Source organism: Podarcis muralis, chromosome 3 (assembly GCF_964188315.1).
Source record: "Podarcis muralis chromosome 3, rPodMur119.hap1.1, whole genome shotgun sequence".
Lineage (NCBI taxonomy): Eukaryota > Metazoa > Chordata > Lepidosauria > Squamata > Lacertidae > Podarcis > Podarcis muralis.
The window spans coordinates 118,836,136-118,853,620 of record NC_135657.1 but is presented as its reverse complement, the minus strand read 5'-3'; the positions used below and the strand labels follow the sequence as shown (position 1 = coordinate 118,853,620).

Below are 17,485 nucleotides of genomic sequence, written 5' to 3'. Positions count from 1 at the left end.
GACCCCCTACACACTGGAGGCGGGCAAATGTCCCCATCTTCAAAAAGGGAAAGGAAGACCCAGGTAACTGCTGACCAGTGAACTTGACATCGATAATAGGGAAGGCCGTAGAACAGATGAACAGTCAGTCTGTGAGCATTTGGAAAAGGATGCTGTGATTACTAAAACCCAGAATAGGTTTCTCAAAAGTAAGTCATGCAAGACCAATCTGATTTCTTTATTTGATGGAATTACAAACTTGGTGGATCAGGGGAATGCTGCGGACATAGTGTATCTTGATTTTATTAAGGCTTTTGACAAAGTTCCCCATAATAGTCTCGTAAGGAACCTGGAAAATGTGGGTTGAATGAGGTAACTGTTAGGTGGATTTGTAGCTGGTAGACTCACCAAACCCAGAGAGATTCATGGTTCCTTGTCATCCTGGAAAAAAGTCACAAATGGGGTACAGCAGGGTTCTGTCCTGGGCCTGTTGTTATTCAACGTCTTTATAAATGACTTGGATGAAGGAATTGGGATGCTCATCAAATTTTCAGATAACACCAAACTGGGAGGGGTAGCACAGAAGACAGAATCAAATTCAAAATGACCATAACAGATTGGAGAACTGGGCACAAGCTAACAAAATGAATTTCAATAGGGTTCAGATCAAGGGAAGAAATAGTATCACTCTATTCTGTCTTAGTCAGACCACACTTGGACTACTGTGTCCAATTCTGGGCATCACAATTTAAGAAGGATGTTGACAAGCTGGAATGTGTGCAGAGGAGGGCGACAAAGATGATCAAGGGTCTGGAAACCAAGCCTTATGAGGAGTGCTTGAAGGAGCTGGGTATATTTATCCTGGAAAAGAGGAGACTGAGAGGAGATATGATAGCCATCTTCAAACATCTTAAGGGCTGTCACACGGACGATGGAGCAAGCTTGTTTCCTCCTACTCCAGAGGGTAGGACTCAAACCAATGGCTTCAAGTTGCAAGAAAGGAGATTCCAACTAAACATTCGGAAAAACTTTGTGAAGGTAAGAGCTGTTCAGCCGTGGAACAGACTCCCACAAGAGGTGGTGGACTCTCCTTCTTTGGAGGTTTCTAAACAGGTTGGATGGCCATCTGTCATGGATGCTTTAGCTGAGATTCCTGCATTGCAGGGGGTTAGACTAGATGACTCTTGGGGTCCCTTCTAACTCTAAGATTCTAAGATTCTATTCTGCTATTCATGATTTTTGGTTCCCTTGTGAAAGAACGAAAATCATAATACACAAACTGAGTAATATACAAAAGAGAGATATGAACAGTGGGCTACATCATAGCATGGTTCATAATTTACATACAATCTCAGTGGTGTTTCTAGGACTAAGGTGAAGCTGTGAAGCTCCCTTGTTATTTTTGCTACTGAATGCTTCTATCTTACTATATAGTATTGAAATTTGATTTTTTGTACGGTATTATTAAATTGCTTTAGTGTTTGAAATGTATTCCTGTTTTCTTTGTTGTAAGCTGCTTTGAGCAATTTTCTTTTTGGGTGTGGAAAAACTCCATACAAATAAAGTGAACGAATACTTATTTGTCCCCCACCGCCCTGAAATTCTGATAGGTGGACATGATACACTGTTTTGTTTTGTTATTACATTATGTATTTTGAGTTCTTTACGCTGTAAACTGCCCTGCCTGTGATGATCTTCATTGAAGGGTGGTATATAAATTAAAATAAATTATAATTATAATAATAAATTATAATTATAATTATAATTATAATAATAATATCCCTCACATGGCCTGCTGCTGTCACTTGGGCACATCACGGGGTGTGTGTGTGCTGATGTGATGTGTGCACCCACATGCTACAGAGTGGAACTTGGGGGAGGGCGGTGGCCCCTCCATTAAAAATTTGTGGGCGCCCAGGCACAAGTCAGTGCCTATGCTCACTATGGGGTGGGGAAATAATAGTGTCCAAATTTCTTTCTTTTTTAAATTCACCACTTTTACTGCAGAGCTGGAAGGGGCCCGAGGGTCATCTCGTCCAACGCCCTGCAGTGCAGAAATCTCAGCTAAAGCACCCAGGCCAGGTTGCCTCCTATATATATTGAGTTGGCGCCCGTCTGTCTCGGCAGACAAGGGAGATTATACGTATTGGGTCAGTGCGCCTGGATGTCAACCAGAAAGTCGGTGGTTCGAGCCCAGCCAAGGACAACGCAGGGGGTTGGACTAGATGACCCCTGGGGTCCCTTCCAACTCCGCAATGCAAGAGATAGGAGAAAGGACGAGAAGAGCTCATCTTGGCTTCGCAGCCCCGCCTCGCCAGGAAAGGGCCTTTCTCCGCGTTCGCCAGCAGGCGAGGGCTTTGTGTCCCGCGGGAGCCGCCGTAGCGCCGTCGCCTTGGCAACCGAGCCGGGCCAAGCGGCCTTGCGCTGCGCCGCGCGAAGAGAGCCATGGACGCGGCCCACCGAGCCGCCCTGCTCGCCGCCTCCTGCCTCCACACGCCGGTCGACCCGCGCACCAGGGCCCCGGTCGCGCTCTACGAGAGGGAGGGCGGGCGGCCCGCGCCGGGGGGCGGCGAGCGGCAGGTAGGCCGAAAGCGGGGGGAGGAGGCCGGAGTCGGCGGCGGCGGGAGGGCTGCCCCCTGGTGGCCGCGGGAGGGAACGGCAGGAGGCGCCTTCGCCCTTCCTCCCAGGAAAAGTGGGACTGGCTGCGGGTCTCGAGGCAAAAGAGCGGAGCGGAGGAGCGCATTAATATTAATTAATAATATTTATTAATTATTAACTATTAAATATTAAATTATTAACTATTAAATATTATTATTATAATGTTTATAATAATGTTTATAATTATTTAATAATAATAATAATAATAATAATAATAATAATAATAATAATAATAATAAACTTAATAGTCCCTTGTCCCCTGAAGGTCTGTTATACACACACGAGCACATGCAATAACCACAAAGAAAGAAAAATAATAATGAAGAATGCTCCCACCCAGTAATTAGCAGGCAACTATTTTGCCAAAGAGCAGGGAGGGGGATTAGGCTAGATGGGAAATCTTCTTATTGTTTTTGTTTATTTATTTATTTCACACAATTTATTGTGTGATTGTTAAAAACCTCAGAGCTTTTTAGAAAAAGATAAAACAGTAAAATCGAGAAAAATTCACAACCATAGTTTAAAACCTGCAGAAGTTAAAATACTGAAACAGATTAGAATTACCTGAACTTTCTAAGCACCTGGGTCGGCTTGTCTAAACAAAAATTTTTATCTATTTTTTAAGCTTAAAAAGGTAAACGTAAGCTTGTTAGTCGCTTTTTACCCAGAAGATCGCCAAGTGACTTACAGCCATGGACACAATGCCTTAAGAGAAGGGAAAATATTGGGGCATTGGGAATTATACATCGTCTAACATGTATGAAAAAATAAAAGCAAAACAACCACCATGTAAATAACTAGGAGAAATCAGCAACCAAAGCTTTTCCAGCTGTGATTGCAATGACTGGAAATCACAAATGCTAGCAGCTAAGAAAAACAGTTGTTAAACCAAATATGCTTAATAAGAAAGAAAGAGAAACACTGAAAGATTGACAATTCCTCTCAAAATCACCCATGCTTGTGCCTTGAATGACTGCTGGATTGACACACATTTAACCAGCAGTGTTTTTATTAGCACAATGAAAACTCTGCGAGTGAAACATGTGCCTCTTGTGCACTTTTGCTTTAAACGGAGGTGGCAGGTCTTTCTGATGTTGGGAGTAACCATGACATTTTTTATATGCTGGGCTGAAAATGCCGACAATCGGATATTGCTGTAGGTCCAGTTTTGTTCTGTATGAGTGGAAGTTGTACCTTGCCAGGCTGTGCTAAGGTCTGCCTTTCCTCTCTGGCATGAAGGAGAGTGCAAATTGTAAAGTCTGTGTGTCTTTGTGTATGATGGATCAAGCTCTATGACACATGGGTCGTCTTCCTGCCTCCCCTCTTTTCTGCTGCCAATCATGTCACTGGGCTGTCACTTAGAACAAGAAAGGTGGCAGACTGAAAACCAGCTGTTTAATGAGTAGTAGTGTTCTAAGAATAAAAGCTTGCACTTTTAAATTTGTCAACTGCAAAGGTAATAACACTGCAAGTTTTGAAACATTCTAAATTCTTTAACTTGCATGCTTTTTTAACAATCAAGTGGTATATACGTAAATTGTATGAAATAAAGGAAAACCGATGGAATCAATTCTAAATGGTTTTACTTCTCTTATTGCATTTTGATTGAAGACATTAGCATAGGTAATGTTTCTGAGAATTTGTAAGTCACAAATACTATAGGAAACAGATGGTATTTGTATACCAAGCCTACACAAATCTCTTAATGAGCTTTACATCAGAGGAGTCGAAATGAGTTTACGTGCAGCTAACCAGAAAGGTGCATAGTGTTGTAGTATATCTGTTGCTGAAATGCAATTATTCATTTGAAATTAGAAATAAAAATGGATTTAAATGTTTATTACAGTTGAGCAATTTTGGCTACAGGATGATGTCATGCAGATTGGACCCTACTTTTACCATTTCTCAGCAGTTTTCAGTGCTGAGAGGCGCCATGTTTCACAGTTGATGGCACCTACCACTTGACCAAATTACTGGCATTTTATACTTATTTCTCCAAGGGGAATGAAAACATTATAATAATATTCTGTTTCAGGATAGTTTGAGTCCTGAGAGACAGCAGCGTTCTACTGGACAAGCCGATTGCAGAGACTGGATAGACCTCTCCAAAATGTACCTTTCAAATCAAGAATATTATTTAAAGCTGGAAGAGCTTAAGTACGCTCACCTGGAGACCATGGCAAAATTGGAAAACATGTATCGGAATAAACTGTATCTAAAAGATGTTCAACCTTTAACAAATGTGGATGTGACCCATAGTATGAATGATAGGTATGGTTTATAATCTATTTTTGTAGTGTTATTTCTCTGAAGATGTTAAATATTGCAGTTACAGGCAGCAACCCTTTTAGGGGTTGACATGTGATTGCTGACGCGCAGGTCTTTTGGACCTGGAAGTGGGCAGAATGGGGTGGGGGTGGGGGGACAGGGCATAATGGGGTGGGGTGTGCTTATGTGTGCTCTGCTGACACATGCAGGGGCCAGGAACGGAGCCCCTGCATGAAATAGTTGCTGCCTGTATATATATTATGGAGGAATCTGCATGCTGATAATCTCACCAAAACAGTGTTTTATATACTATATGCCAACAGCTTAATTTTTTTAAACTGCCGAAGAACCTTCAGTTCTAGATTTTTGTATCTGGCCGCACTTGCCTCCCTGCAGGGAACTCAGAAAGAACAGCTGAACAAGGAAGAGAACTGAGTATTGTGTGTGTGTGTGTTTCTTGCCTTGATTTGTTTGAAAATATCCTTAATTGTAGGATAAACTCCTTAATCCTACTGAAAACGTCAGAATTGGTTCAACTATTGTCGTGTACAATAGGTTATATATAGATATAGATGTTGGAAGGTAATTATTTAACTTTCAGAGTTACCGAGTGTGTAACACTGCTAATTGCTTAACTATGCTTAAGCAATTGGGAGTGCACTTTCTTCCCCACTCGATCCTTTTGGACTGGAGTGTAAATTCTTCCTAGGGATTCAGCACCAATTAACTATTACGTCGGATGGTGGCATTAGCTGATGCTAAGACTAACCAGGCTTCCTGCTTACACCAAAATCTGAAGCCGTGGTTTAGGACAGAAATACTGAAATGGGACTGAAATTAAATTTCGGGAACATAGTATGCGGCTTTAATACCAGGTCAGCCCATTGATTCATCTAGCTCCGTATTGCCTCACTGACTGGGAGCAGCTCTCCAGAGTTTCCAGTTGGCTTCTTTCCCAGCAGCACCTGAAAATTCCAAGGATTGAACCTGGGACATTCTGCATGCAAAGCAGATCCTCTGCTAATGAGCTGTGGCTTATCTCCCGATTCATAGTAACAAAGTACTTTTGCATAGGGGTTTCCAAAGGTTTCAGAACACTGTGCAGATACTCCTTAGGGAGCGCCTTCTAAAATTAATTTTCAGTTTTGCTAATAGGAATATTTCTTATTTTTACTTCTATTATCTGTCTTACAGGAGACCCAGTGATGTGAGTTCTGATCGCAGACGTAAAGCTAACATCCAGCCTATGGTTGCTTGGTCCTAACACAAATATTTCACTAAACTCTACATTTTATCATAAGGAACAAATGCAGTTTGGGGAGAGCTATTTTTCAGGCTTCTGGTAACAAAGGCGATGAGCTGGGACACAACCAGTATAGCCCAACCTGCTATACTGGTGGGATTCTTTAGACTTGAAATGCTCCTCCAATCTGTTATTCATCAAAGCAGTCTGGTTATATTTTGCTGCTTGCAGAAAACTAACCGTCACATTTTTATTTCCTTTTAGATCTTGGGAGCCAAGCCCTTTTCAACCTCAGAATATGTGTAAATCATTTTCTGAGCCTGATTTGAACAACTCTTTTCATTCAGATTTATCTCATATATCTGATAAAGAATTAGAGTTAGAAGAAAATAACAGTGAAAACAGATCACTAACATTTGGTAAGGAGCAAGCTGAAAATTCATGGGATGGGTCATCTTTGGAGGACTATTCTCACTGCAACCAAAGTATTTTATCCAAATTACAGACTTTGAGGAAGAGCAGGAGGAAGAAAAAAAAGTGGTCCCCAAAGATCACAATACCTGAGCCTTTCCAGATGACTATCAGAGAAGCTAAGATCAAACAACAGAACATAAAGTCAAAGTCACTGATTGAACTGGAAAATAACTTGCTGAAGAAAGAATTGGAGGAGGAAGCAGAATGTCAAAAGAAATTCCGAGCCCATCCAGTGCCTGCTTATGTCTTTTTCCCTCTCTATCATGATATTATGCAGCAAAATGAAGAACGTAGAAAGTCACTAAGAGAGAGGAGGCAAGAGATCCTTCTAGCTACACAGAAGCCATTTCAGTTTATTGAGCGGGAAGCACAAAAGAAAGAAATGAAGAAAATGCAGTTGAAGTACGTTTCTTCACCAGAAAAGAAAGCAAAAGTATTCAAAGCAAAGCCAGTTCCTAAATTTGTTTATAGTTCAGAAATTAATGAGAAGCTAAAGGAGGAAGAGCTTTATAGAGATATTAGAATTCAGATGAGATCAGAAGAACTTCTGCGCAATTCATCTCTCCCTAACAGTAGGTTAGGAAACAGAGGCATTAATAAGAATAGGCAGCAAAATCATCTTGAGCTGACTAAAGAAGTGGAACACAAACCAAAGACCAAAGCCAAGGTCCCAGATTTTGAAATTTTACATCAAAAATTCCTGAAGCGGCTTCAGAGACAGAAGAATGTGAAACACATTACAGCCTGTGAACCCTTCAATCTCTGTACACCAAATATAGCATCTAACAAAGAGAAAATTCTTGAGGACATTCAAATGGATGAAGAAAAATTAAAGGAAACACGCTGGCCCTTTGCTTCTTCAAGAGCTAAGCCTCAAATGAGGTCTTTGAATGCAAATTCATCTCCTTCAGGCTGTGAAGAACCTGTATCTCCAAGAATTACAGAATCTACAAGACGACGACTACAAGTAGTCAGGTGAGCTGTTCACAGGCCTGGACTGATGTAATTGTCGTGAGTTTAATTTCAAGTTGCTTGTGGAAAATAAAACCATGTTGATGCAATAAGGTACTAAATACTTGTTTTAGTTATCGCTGCATATCTTAAGTGAAGTTAAAACTACGATCCGCATGGGATTAATGAAATTATTATTCTGTTTATAATGATTTTACTAATTGCATGTGGATTTTTTTTATATAAGTAATTTTTATTGGTTTTCATATCTGTTTAACAACATATGACAACTAAACATAATCATGTTAATCATATTAATTTTGATTTTTTTGATAACGAAATATGAAGATTATCTTTGAATGCATGAAATTCATGCTATTTTGGAGAGGAATTCAGTGTTGCACTAAGGCAATCATCAGAGCAAGCATTTCAGATGAAATGAACCCCCCTTTCCTTCCTCCATGTGCTGTTCTGGGGCTTTCAGGGAATGGGGGTGGCGGGTGGGGAAGTCCTTTTCCTCCCCATAATTGTTTTAAGCCACACTCCATTGTCAGCAGCTGATTTTGCGTCCCCTCTTCCCAGATCTTGTGTCTGGTGTTGGGGCACCAGTCACTTTGCCCTTGTTACACAACTGACAAGACTAAGGGGGCCAACCATTTCCTGAGTTCAGTCTTCTGATGTAGTGGTTGTAGCAATGGATGTCTCCAGAGAACTGTGGATGGATGGTTGGCTATGTTCTCTTTTAGGGTAAGAGTATTATAGAAAGTACATTCTTACATTGCATGTATGTCTGAACTCACATGCATGTCTCACACTTGTGTATTCATGCACACACTACTGAGAGGTTTAGGATCCTTTGATCGAGTTATGATGTGTGTCCGTTGTGCCAACAAGAAGTTCCTACACCAGAGGTGTATTATATAAATTGAAAGTGTCAGAATAGATAAATGTTGCTTCAGAAAGCAAAATTACAATTTAAGCAGGCAAAGAGTGAGTGAAAGAATCCTGAACTGTTCTCAAAAGCCTGTAGAAAATGAGTGTGACAATTTCACCACAGAACCCACACTAATAGCAAGTCAAGAAATGGAGCGGGGGAAGGTAGACTTGTCCTTGTGTTGTTTCCTTTGGAGTGCTAAGTAAGAATTCTTTCCTGGAGCTTGGAGAGCTAACTATCCATAGAAAATCTAGGGTTTTTGTAAAAAAATTAGCCAATTCATTCTAATGGAGAAGGAAGGGAGCTCTGAGATGAGCAATTCCTATAATTTTAGTATTTGTATTCTTCTGTTGTTTCTTCCCAGAATTTCCTGCCTACTTCCCATTTTCTTTATTTTGCTTAATAAAAAGTTGAAAGGATCTAGTGAGCAATGACTGAACTGTTTATCCTTGTTTACTTCCTGTCTTAAAGTTACCTTAGTATTATCGTGATGGCATCCATTCAGGTGTTGATTAGATGTTATTAGTTGCTAGATTTACACGTGCTGATATTTGCACAAGGTATTTGGCGCTCAGGATGTCTCTTCAGTGCCTCCCATGACATATTTTTGAGATACGGCTGGTACCAGCATCAAGAAAGTTCATAATGCGGATCTCCTGTTATATTAAGTTATGCCAACCTTCTTACTCATTCCATGATCTACAATAATAAGTCATAGAAAAAGTTGAGATTGACACATACCCATTCACATCATTTTTTATTAAATGTATCACAAGACTAACAAAGTATTCCAGCAATTCAAAAGAAAAAAAGTAAAACAATTGTGCACGATCATGTATAAGGGTAAAGAGATAAAACATATGTTTAAATAATAAAAAATATACTTACACAAAAGAGGCAACATGGCAGTATTCCAAGACAGGACACAGGCACCAGATGAAATAGTATTTGGGTGGGATTTGTCATCTGTGTGAACTACATTACTTCTTGATCTGTGTAAGTGTATCCTTGAGAAATTCTATAAAGCCTTTTCTCAATTTAAATTTATTTAGTTCTGCTTTATTTTGTTATTCAGGGAGTCAGCTGAGGAAAAAAGAAAGGTAGAAGAAGAGAAGAAGAAAAATAGAACAAAACAAAAAGAAAGAGCAAGAAAGCTACAGAGACTTATATACACCCGGGCTGAGGCAAATGATCCCCATCAAAGTCTAGCTCAGATGCATAAATCGAAGTTTAAAATACTCAGGTATTCTGCTAATGTAGCCTCCAAATCCTGACCCTATAGGTGCAAGAGCATTAGTTCAGTAGCAGGCCCTCAAAGTGTGTAACATAGTTTAGTCTTGCTGCTTCTATTTTCATTTTGCTGTGAAAGTTCATGATTAATTTCCATACCATTTCCATGTCATGGTATATTAAAAAAACAGGAAACATGAAAAGCAGAGAATGAAAGAATATCTCCAGGAGCTGGAAGAAATGGAAGAAAGAGTGGAAAAGAGGCCACTGTTGTTGGAACAAGCTACACAGGTTATTGACATCTCTCATATATTGGGGTGCCAGATTTCTTCTTTATCTAATGATCAAGAACTGTCATTGAGGTGATGCAAGTTACGCCACCTTCCCAGGCTCTGGTCTCCCATTGCATCACTTCTGTACGCCTCATTTCATTTGTCTGTGCTTTCTCAACCAGCAATGATTGCTGCCTTCCTGGTTATAATTGTGTACAGCAAGGTCCCGGTTAAGCTGTCTTATTTTATACTCTGCATTCCTAATTCACCCATCACAGTGTGAAGAGTAGAGGAGACGCCACTTAATTTAACTGTGATTATTTACACTTGTTTCGTTTACTTGCTTGATCTCTAGTCTGCCTTTTGATCCAGAAGGATCCCAAGTGGCTTACTTAAAATAATGAAACAACATTAGGTCTGCTTCTTCCATTTCTGGCACATAGTATTGCTCTGTTGTTGTATGTCTTCCCTTCTACCTAAGGCTGCAAGTCAAGGGCAGAGATGGATGAACCAGCCCTAGCTGAGCACATATGTAATCTAAGCGTTTAATATATTTAACATGTAATTTAAACATTTAATGTGTTTGCTGGCGCAGAGGTGTTGAGTACCAAATTTAAAAATGCCACTGTCTAAAGCTTTGTGTTTGTGTTCCACAACATTTTCATGCTCTGAGGTCATGGATGTTTGGCAACCAATGTACACATCCACAGCCGTATACAGTGGTACCTCAGGTTACAGACGTTTCAGGTTACAGACGCTTCAGGTCACAGACTCCACTAACCCAGAAATAGTACCTTGGGTTAAGAACTTTGCTTCAGGATGAGAACAGAAATCGTGCGGCGGCCTCATTAGCTAAAGTGGTGCTTCAGGTTAAGAACAGTTTCAGGGTGAGAACGGACCTCCAGAATGGATTAAGTTCTTAACCTGAGGTACCACTGTATATTCTTTAAATTTAAGAGTATCTTAGTAATGTATTTTGTTATTCTTTTACTCTACCTCTCCTAAAATATAGAAAAATGCACGAATAGCAGCTGAGAAGCATTACTGCGGTATTCTTCGAGAGCTGGGACTATGTGAAGAGTTTGTTTCAAAGAAAGGTGAAACAGCTACAGAAATGCTTTTGCAGGACCATTCCAGTGGTGGCTCTGACATTTTGACAGCAGACGGCGACAGGTAAATACTGCCAGTGGTTGCCATAGATCAGGATAGGCAACTTGTGGCTTTCCAGATGCTGTTGGACTCCAACTGCCAAGGTGGCCAAGGTTCAAGGATGATGGAAGCTGTGGTCTAACAAAATTGGGAGGGATGCAGATTCCCCATCCCTGGCCTAGATGTTTTAAGAGGGAGACTGACAACTTTAATCTCAAACTGCCCCTTTTGCTGTAGTTTATTCTAATAGCCCAGAACTCTAAAATCCAAAGCCTCATGTGCATGTGGTATGTCTGCACCTCCTCTCTGGAGAGAGACTTAAATCTCCATTGGGTGACAGCATCATGTGAGTCAGCATCGACTTCCCCTTCCTCTTTTTCCTCTTCTGGCCCCCATGCTATCCCAGTCTGGTCTAGTGGGTTCCCCAACTCTCCAGAGCACATTTGGGGGACATGCAGGGGACTACATGGGAGATGGTGAGAGATCTGTCCTGCCAGCTGTGGTTATTCTACTGGCAGATGGACACTGTTGGATTTCACCCATTGAAAAGAATGTGAGACTATTCACAGCCCTTATACCTGCAGTTGATTGGTGGATTGAAGAATTGATAGTAAAAGTACTCAAAGTAAAGCAAACTGCCAAAACCTAAAAGTCCACGGATGCTTCCTCTAGCTGGGATTACACTAAGTGTGGATTTCCTTTTTTACTCAGTTATTAGGTTATTACATCAGAACTGCAAGAACTGGAATGGGCAAGGTAATCAAGCAGCTTTTGGAAGATCAACAGCAGACTTGGAGCTCTCTAGTGGACATGACAATAGCTGCCTTTATTTTTCAGGCGTATTCCCTAGAATGGAGGGGCTGTGAGGCCACCCCCTGAACCATCCCATATATACCAATCATGTTGGAACATTAGTAATTTTAGCTTGATAACTTCTAATTGAGCTGACCTAGCTGGGCTTGTGGCTGATTATTCTATGGAGACTGACTGGCACTTACAGCTAGAGCTCGGTCCATGAGTATGAGGACCAACCACATGCGTGGCTCCAATATCGGAGTGCTGATTTTAAAACCAAGGCTATTCTGTATATTGCTTCACACAGAAAGCAGGCTGCTGGGTGACTTGCTTCAGGATGTCCTCAAGAAAGGACACAGTGATGGTTTTATCACTTACTGTCTTCTTACAGTCAAGATGGAGAAGGGCAGGCATTTAGAGTTTGCATGCTGCTCCAGGGATTCTTTGTTCTTGTGGGCTTACGATCCATTTCATCTGGGGGACAGTGATCTTCTGTACCAGTGCACCCTTTGAATGTACGTGCATGGCAGCCTGATGGCTTCTTTGTTCATGAAGCATTCCGAGATTGATGGTTTTGTCTCTGCAGATGCCTCCTTTGAGGGTATCTGGGAGGGTTCAGGGCACATGGGGGGGGGAGGGGGAGGAAAAGTGGAGGGGACCTGCTGCACAAAGCATAAATCCTTGCACTGATGGACCTGTGACTTAGTGAAGCATTGGGTGCAAGCCATAATGCTACACAAGTTGAAACTAAATTTTACAATGCAATAACATTATCACCAGTGCAATAACACGAAATCACGCCAGTTGACAAATTTGAAAATAGCTCCTTATGGCTGTGATCTGATTGGGTCATAATATGTATTCAGCTGTTCTTCAGAGGATGCCAATGGGCAGTGTTTTTCTTCTGTTTCTCCTGTAGTGATAATGAAAATAAAGCAGGAGATGGAGAATCTGAGAGAGAATGGGAGAGCTCACAGCTCCATTCTGCCCAGTCCTGTGGAGAGGAGGATGGTGATGAGGAGGAGGATGTGGAAGCCTCTGAAGAGGAGGAGGACATGGAAGCTCAGCCAGATCACGATGGCCAGGAGGCTCCTGAGTATGAAAGTGAAAACAATGAACAAGCTGCCACAGAAAAATCCAGTGATGATGAAGGCTAACTGAAATACATGTCTGCTTCCATGTTGTGTGGGTTTTGGTGTTTTGAATTTATTCTGTTGCTCCAAATAATATAAGAGATGGAGAAAATGAGACAACTGGTGCAAATAGAGTTTTGAAGTATTTTTAATGTGCTGATCAGCTGTGAGTTTTCAACTGGCTTATTTTATTTATTAAATTTGTAGACTGCCCTATATCTGCAAGTCTCAGGGTGGTTCCCAGGATAAAATCAATATAAAACCACAAAATTCATAATTGAAACAGAAACAACCCAATAATCCTTCCCCCACATTTTAAAAAGGCACAGGATGTCAACCAACCAAAGGCCTGGTTAAAGAGGAATGTTTTTGCCTGGCACCTAATGGTGTATAATGAAGGCCCCAGGCAAACCTCCCTGGGGAGAGCAATCCACAGATGGGGAGCCACTGCAGAAAAAGCCTGTTCTCGTGTTCCCACCCTCTGGATCTCGTGGAGGAGGCACACGAAGAAGGGCCTCAGAAGATGATCTCAGGGGCTGGATAGGTCCATATAGAAAGAGGTGGATCTTTGAAGTATTGTTGTCCTGAGCCGTTTAGGGCTTTATAGGTTAAAACCAGCACTTTTAATTGGGCCCAGAAGCTAATTAGTAGCCAGAGCAGTTGGACCAGGATTGGTGTAATATGCTCAAACTGTCTTGCCCCAGTGAGCAACCTGGCCGCTGAATTCTGCACTAGCTGAAGTTTATGAACTGCCATCAGAGGCAGCCCTACATATAATGCATTGCAGTAATCCAGCCTAGAGGTTACCAGAGCATAGGCAACAGTAGTTAGGCTATCCCTGTCCAGATAGGGGCATGGCTGGGCCACCAGCCAAAGCCGATGGAAGGCTCTCTGGGCCACTGAAGCCACCTTTCATTTACTCCTTTTATTAGAAAAAAGGAAAGGTAGCTGTGTTGGTCCCTAAGGGGAAAAAACCCTCCAAAATCTACAGTTTGCAATTCCTTATTAGGACAAATTGAAATATCAGAAAGCAGTGGCAAGCATTTGTGTTTTCCAAAATTCTTAATCAGGCAAGATATTACATAGAGCAAGGGCAGGGGAATGAGGCAAAATAAGCAAGTATAAAGCATATAGATTTTAGTAGAGGTGTGCATCAGCTGTGTGTAGAGGCTGAATAACAAGGTGAATTAGGCTGATTTGAGGTATCCCCCCCAAGTTGAAGCACAATGTATATAATTCCCCTTCTCAAAACTGAGTAATTGCTCCCGCAAGGCCATGTGATTTTCTGCTTGTTTTGTACAGAATAGTTCTGTTTTTTGTATACAGTGGTACCCCGCAAGACGAACGCCTCGCAAGACGGAAAACCTGCTAGACGAAAGGGTTTTCCGTTTTGGAGGCGCTTCGCAAAACGAATTTCCCTATGGGCTTGCTTCGCAAGACGAAAGCCCATAGGGAAATCTCCGGGACAGCGGGGAAGCGCAGCGCGTCTTCCCCACTGTCCTCGGACCTCCTCCGAAGCCTGGCAGCGGGGCGGAGAGACCTCTTCCCGCCGCCAGGCTTCGGAAGGATGCTCCGAAGCTAAAGAAGCTAAAGCAGCCTGCCGCGACCCTCTCCCAGCTGGAGAGGTGACGCGCGCCTATGGCAGGAGCCTCCATAGCCGAGCGTCACCTCTCCAGCCGGGAGAGCGCGCGCGGGGCTAAAGCAGCCCCCCGCGACCCTCTCCCAGGTGACGCGCGCCTATGGCAGGAGCCTCCATAGCCGAGCGTCACCTCTCCAGCTGGGAGAGCGCGCGCGTGGGGCTAAAGCAGCCCCCCGCGACCCTCTCCCAGGTGACGCGCGCCTATGGCAGGAGCCTCCATAGGTGCGCGTCACCTCTCCAGCCGGGAGAGCGCGCGCGGGGCTAAAGAAACCCCCCGCGACCCTCTCCCGGCTGGAGATGTGACGCGCGCCTATGGCAGGAACCTCCATAGGCGCCCGTCACCTCTCCAGCCGGGAGAGCGCGCGCGGGGCTAAACCAGCCCCCCGCGACCCTCTCCCGGCTGGAGAAGTGACGCGCGCCTATGGCAGGAGCCTCCATAGCCGAGCGTCACCTCTCCAGCCGGGAGAGCGCGCGCGGGGCTAAAGAAGCCATAGCCCCGCGACCCTCTCCCAGCTGGAGAAGTGACGCGTGACTATGGCAGCAGCCTCTGAAGGATGCACCGAAGCCTGGCGTGGTGGGGGGGCGGAGAGGCCTTCTCCCCGCGCCAGCCTTCAGATGGCTGTCCTGAAGACTTGGGGTGGGAGAAGGGTTTTCCTTCCCACCGCCAACATTCAGAATGCTGTTCTGAATGTTGGCGGTGGGGAGGAAAAACCCTCCTCCCACGCAAGCCCCGGGAACAGAGGGAAAGCGCTGCGCGCCTTCCCCTCTGTTCCCGTACCTGTGCTGAAGGCTTGCGGTGGGGAGAAAAGCCCTCCGCACCGCCAGCCTGGCAAGCGGTTTCCCTAGGAACGCATTAATTGATTTTCAATGCATTCCTATGGGAAACCGTGCTTCGCAAGACGAAAAACTCGCAAGAAGAAAAAACTTGCGGAACGAATTAATTTCGTCTTGCGAGGCACCACTGTATCTCTCTTTCTCTAGGTCCATGGGCTTTGTAAAACACGACTGCCAAAAATGTTGCTTGTAGAGCCCTGGAGAAATTTGGATTGATTTTTGTTAAAGCACAGCAGCAGAGGATACTTTTTAAAAGTTAAAATTTACATCTTTCTCATAAATTCTTTGCTGCCCTGCTTTAATCAAACCATAAGAAAGCTCTCCGGGCCATTTTCTAGAGGCCTGTACCAGACGTCTGAAGGCCTATCTTGGAGGACACAAACAGCCACAGGAAATTTTTTTGAAATGTAGAAGCAAGAATACACATCACATGGACCTTCTATTTATTGTCTTAAGGTAAGAAAGAGCAAGAGACAGTCCCCTTTGAAAAGATGCAACTGCTATGGATTTGGGTGTTTTAGTTGGCCTACTGAAGTCATTGTCCTAATACAGATTATGAAGGAAAGTTAACAGCACAAACAGACTGTCTGCAATTTGGCGGCCTTAATCCATTCTGGAGAAGGCCAGTTATGCATCTATATTTTGCCTACTTTGGCCAAAGGGGGGGGGGGGCAAGTCCTAGGTATTTTTTGATTCTACACCATAGAGCTCTGTTTTATATAATGTAGCTTGGAATCCAAAACAGATTGAAGTGATGAGAGCACAGAGCATGGCAGGAACAGAGAGAAATTGCATATAGATTCAAAGCAAATCTTGGGCCCTGTGGACAGCCTTAGCTTTCAGGCACTGTTCCAGGGTAGAGATTGCAAACTGGTAAGTCTCTGTTTAGTGCTGTAGGTATCAGGTTTTGCATTTAGGATTCTGGGACAAACAAGCAATGGCTGTTTATGAAATAAATACACACACACATAATGTATATATGTGTGTGTGTGTGTGTGTGTGTGTGTGTGTATTTATTTCATAAAATTTATATACCACTTGTTTGGGGGGGAAAACCAACAACCCTCAAAGAGAAATGTGGCAGTCTAAATGTTAATAAAACTAGAGATTAATTTTAAGTGATATCTTAAGTAAATGAGTCAATTGAAGCCCAAACCATTGCATAGTGGTTGAAGGGTGTGTCACTCTCAGAATGCAAAGTTCCTCTATGAGTGGTAAAAATCATCTCCCTCTGGTTATACATTTTGCCCTGAAGCTTGGAGAAGCAATGGAAGCAAGGGAAGAACCCCACACCCACCGCTGGGCAATGTTTTCCATTAGGAAGCACCGCCCTACAGCGCCACCTGGTGTTACATGCTTATAGCAATAAAATGGATGAATGTAGCTGAGCCCCATGTGAATCAGTGCAGCAGAGCTTAGAAGTGGGGAAAGTTGCCAAGAGCTGTCCTTCTAATGATTGCCAAGATTCATCTCTAAGATACAAATACTAGATTTGTAGCATCTGCGAACACTTGTTACTTCAAAACATAGTTGTACTCTATTATTGTCATTTTTTTATAGTTTCTAACTTTTATTTATTCTGTCTTCGCTATTCCTTTCCATCTGAAGAAATTTCAGATCGCAGATTAGATCATTACACAATAATTTCATTGAGTGAGTGGTATGGCATGCACCATGACAATAACTGAGGTGGTACCTATACGTTCGGTCCTATCGCTTGCCTAAGATTCCTTTGCTACATCATTTATCAAATTATTTCTACATCACGTTTTGGGGCACAGTCCAACCAGGTGGCTCACAGTATAATATCAATATGGACTCATCCTTTGAATTTTCAAAATGTAGGTTTACTGTTCTGTAAAGGGTTTGTGAAAATGATACTTTCCTCAGCAGTCATGAATCTCAGTATAGTGATAAAATCTTTAT

General features: G+C 42.7%; 1 protein-coding gene across 3 annotated transcripts; it reads left to right on the top strand.

The window, feature by feature from the left end:
• Window positions 1-2,343: 2,343 nt before the first annotated feature.
• Window positions 2,344-13,363, top strand: FAM161A (FAM161 centrosomal protein A). Of its 3 annotated transcripts, none has more exons than XM_028721925.2 (7): window positions 2,344-2,559; window positions 4,678-4,908; window positions 6,413-7,597; window positions 9,583-9,750; window positions 9,929-10,028; window positions 11,022-11,182; window positions 12,873-13,363. In XM_028721925.2, the coding sequence occupies exons 2-7, from the start codon at window positions 4,748-4,750 to the stop codon at window positions 13,108-13,110; spliced, it is 2,013 nt and encodes a 670-aa protein (XP_028577758.2). In that variant the 5' UTR covers window positions 2,344-2,559; window positions 4,678-4,747; the 3' UTR covers window positions 13,111-13,363. The 3 variants fall into 3 exon arrangements, with proteins under 3 accessions (XP_028577758.2, XP_028577755.2, XP_028577756.2); XM_028721922.2 differs by having other exon boundaries at window positions 2,352-2,559; window positions 4,673-4,908; XM_028721923.2 differs by lacking the exon at window positions 9,583-9,750 and having other exon boundaries at window positions 2,355-2,559; window positions 4,673-4,908.
• The last annotated feature ends 4,122 nt before the right edge of the window (window positions 13,364-17,485 follow it).

Excerpts from the sequence above, each read along its gene's own strand:
- FAM161A (XM_028721922.2), top strand. The coding sequence starts at position 2,425 with ATGGACGCGGCCCACCGAGCCGCCCTGCTCGCCGCCTCCTGCCTCCAC. Across the intron at positions 2,560-4,672 it reads CGGGGGGCGGCGAGCGGCAG|GATAGTTTGAGTCCTGAGAG; the intron begins GTAGGCCGAAAG and ends ATTCTGTTTCAG. Across the intron at positions 4,909-6,412 it reads ACCCATAGTATGAATGATAG|ATCTTGGGAGCCAAGCCCTT; the intron begins GTATGGTTTATA and ends ATTTCCTTTTAG.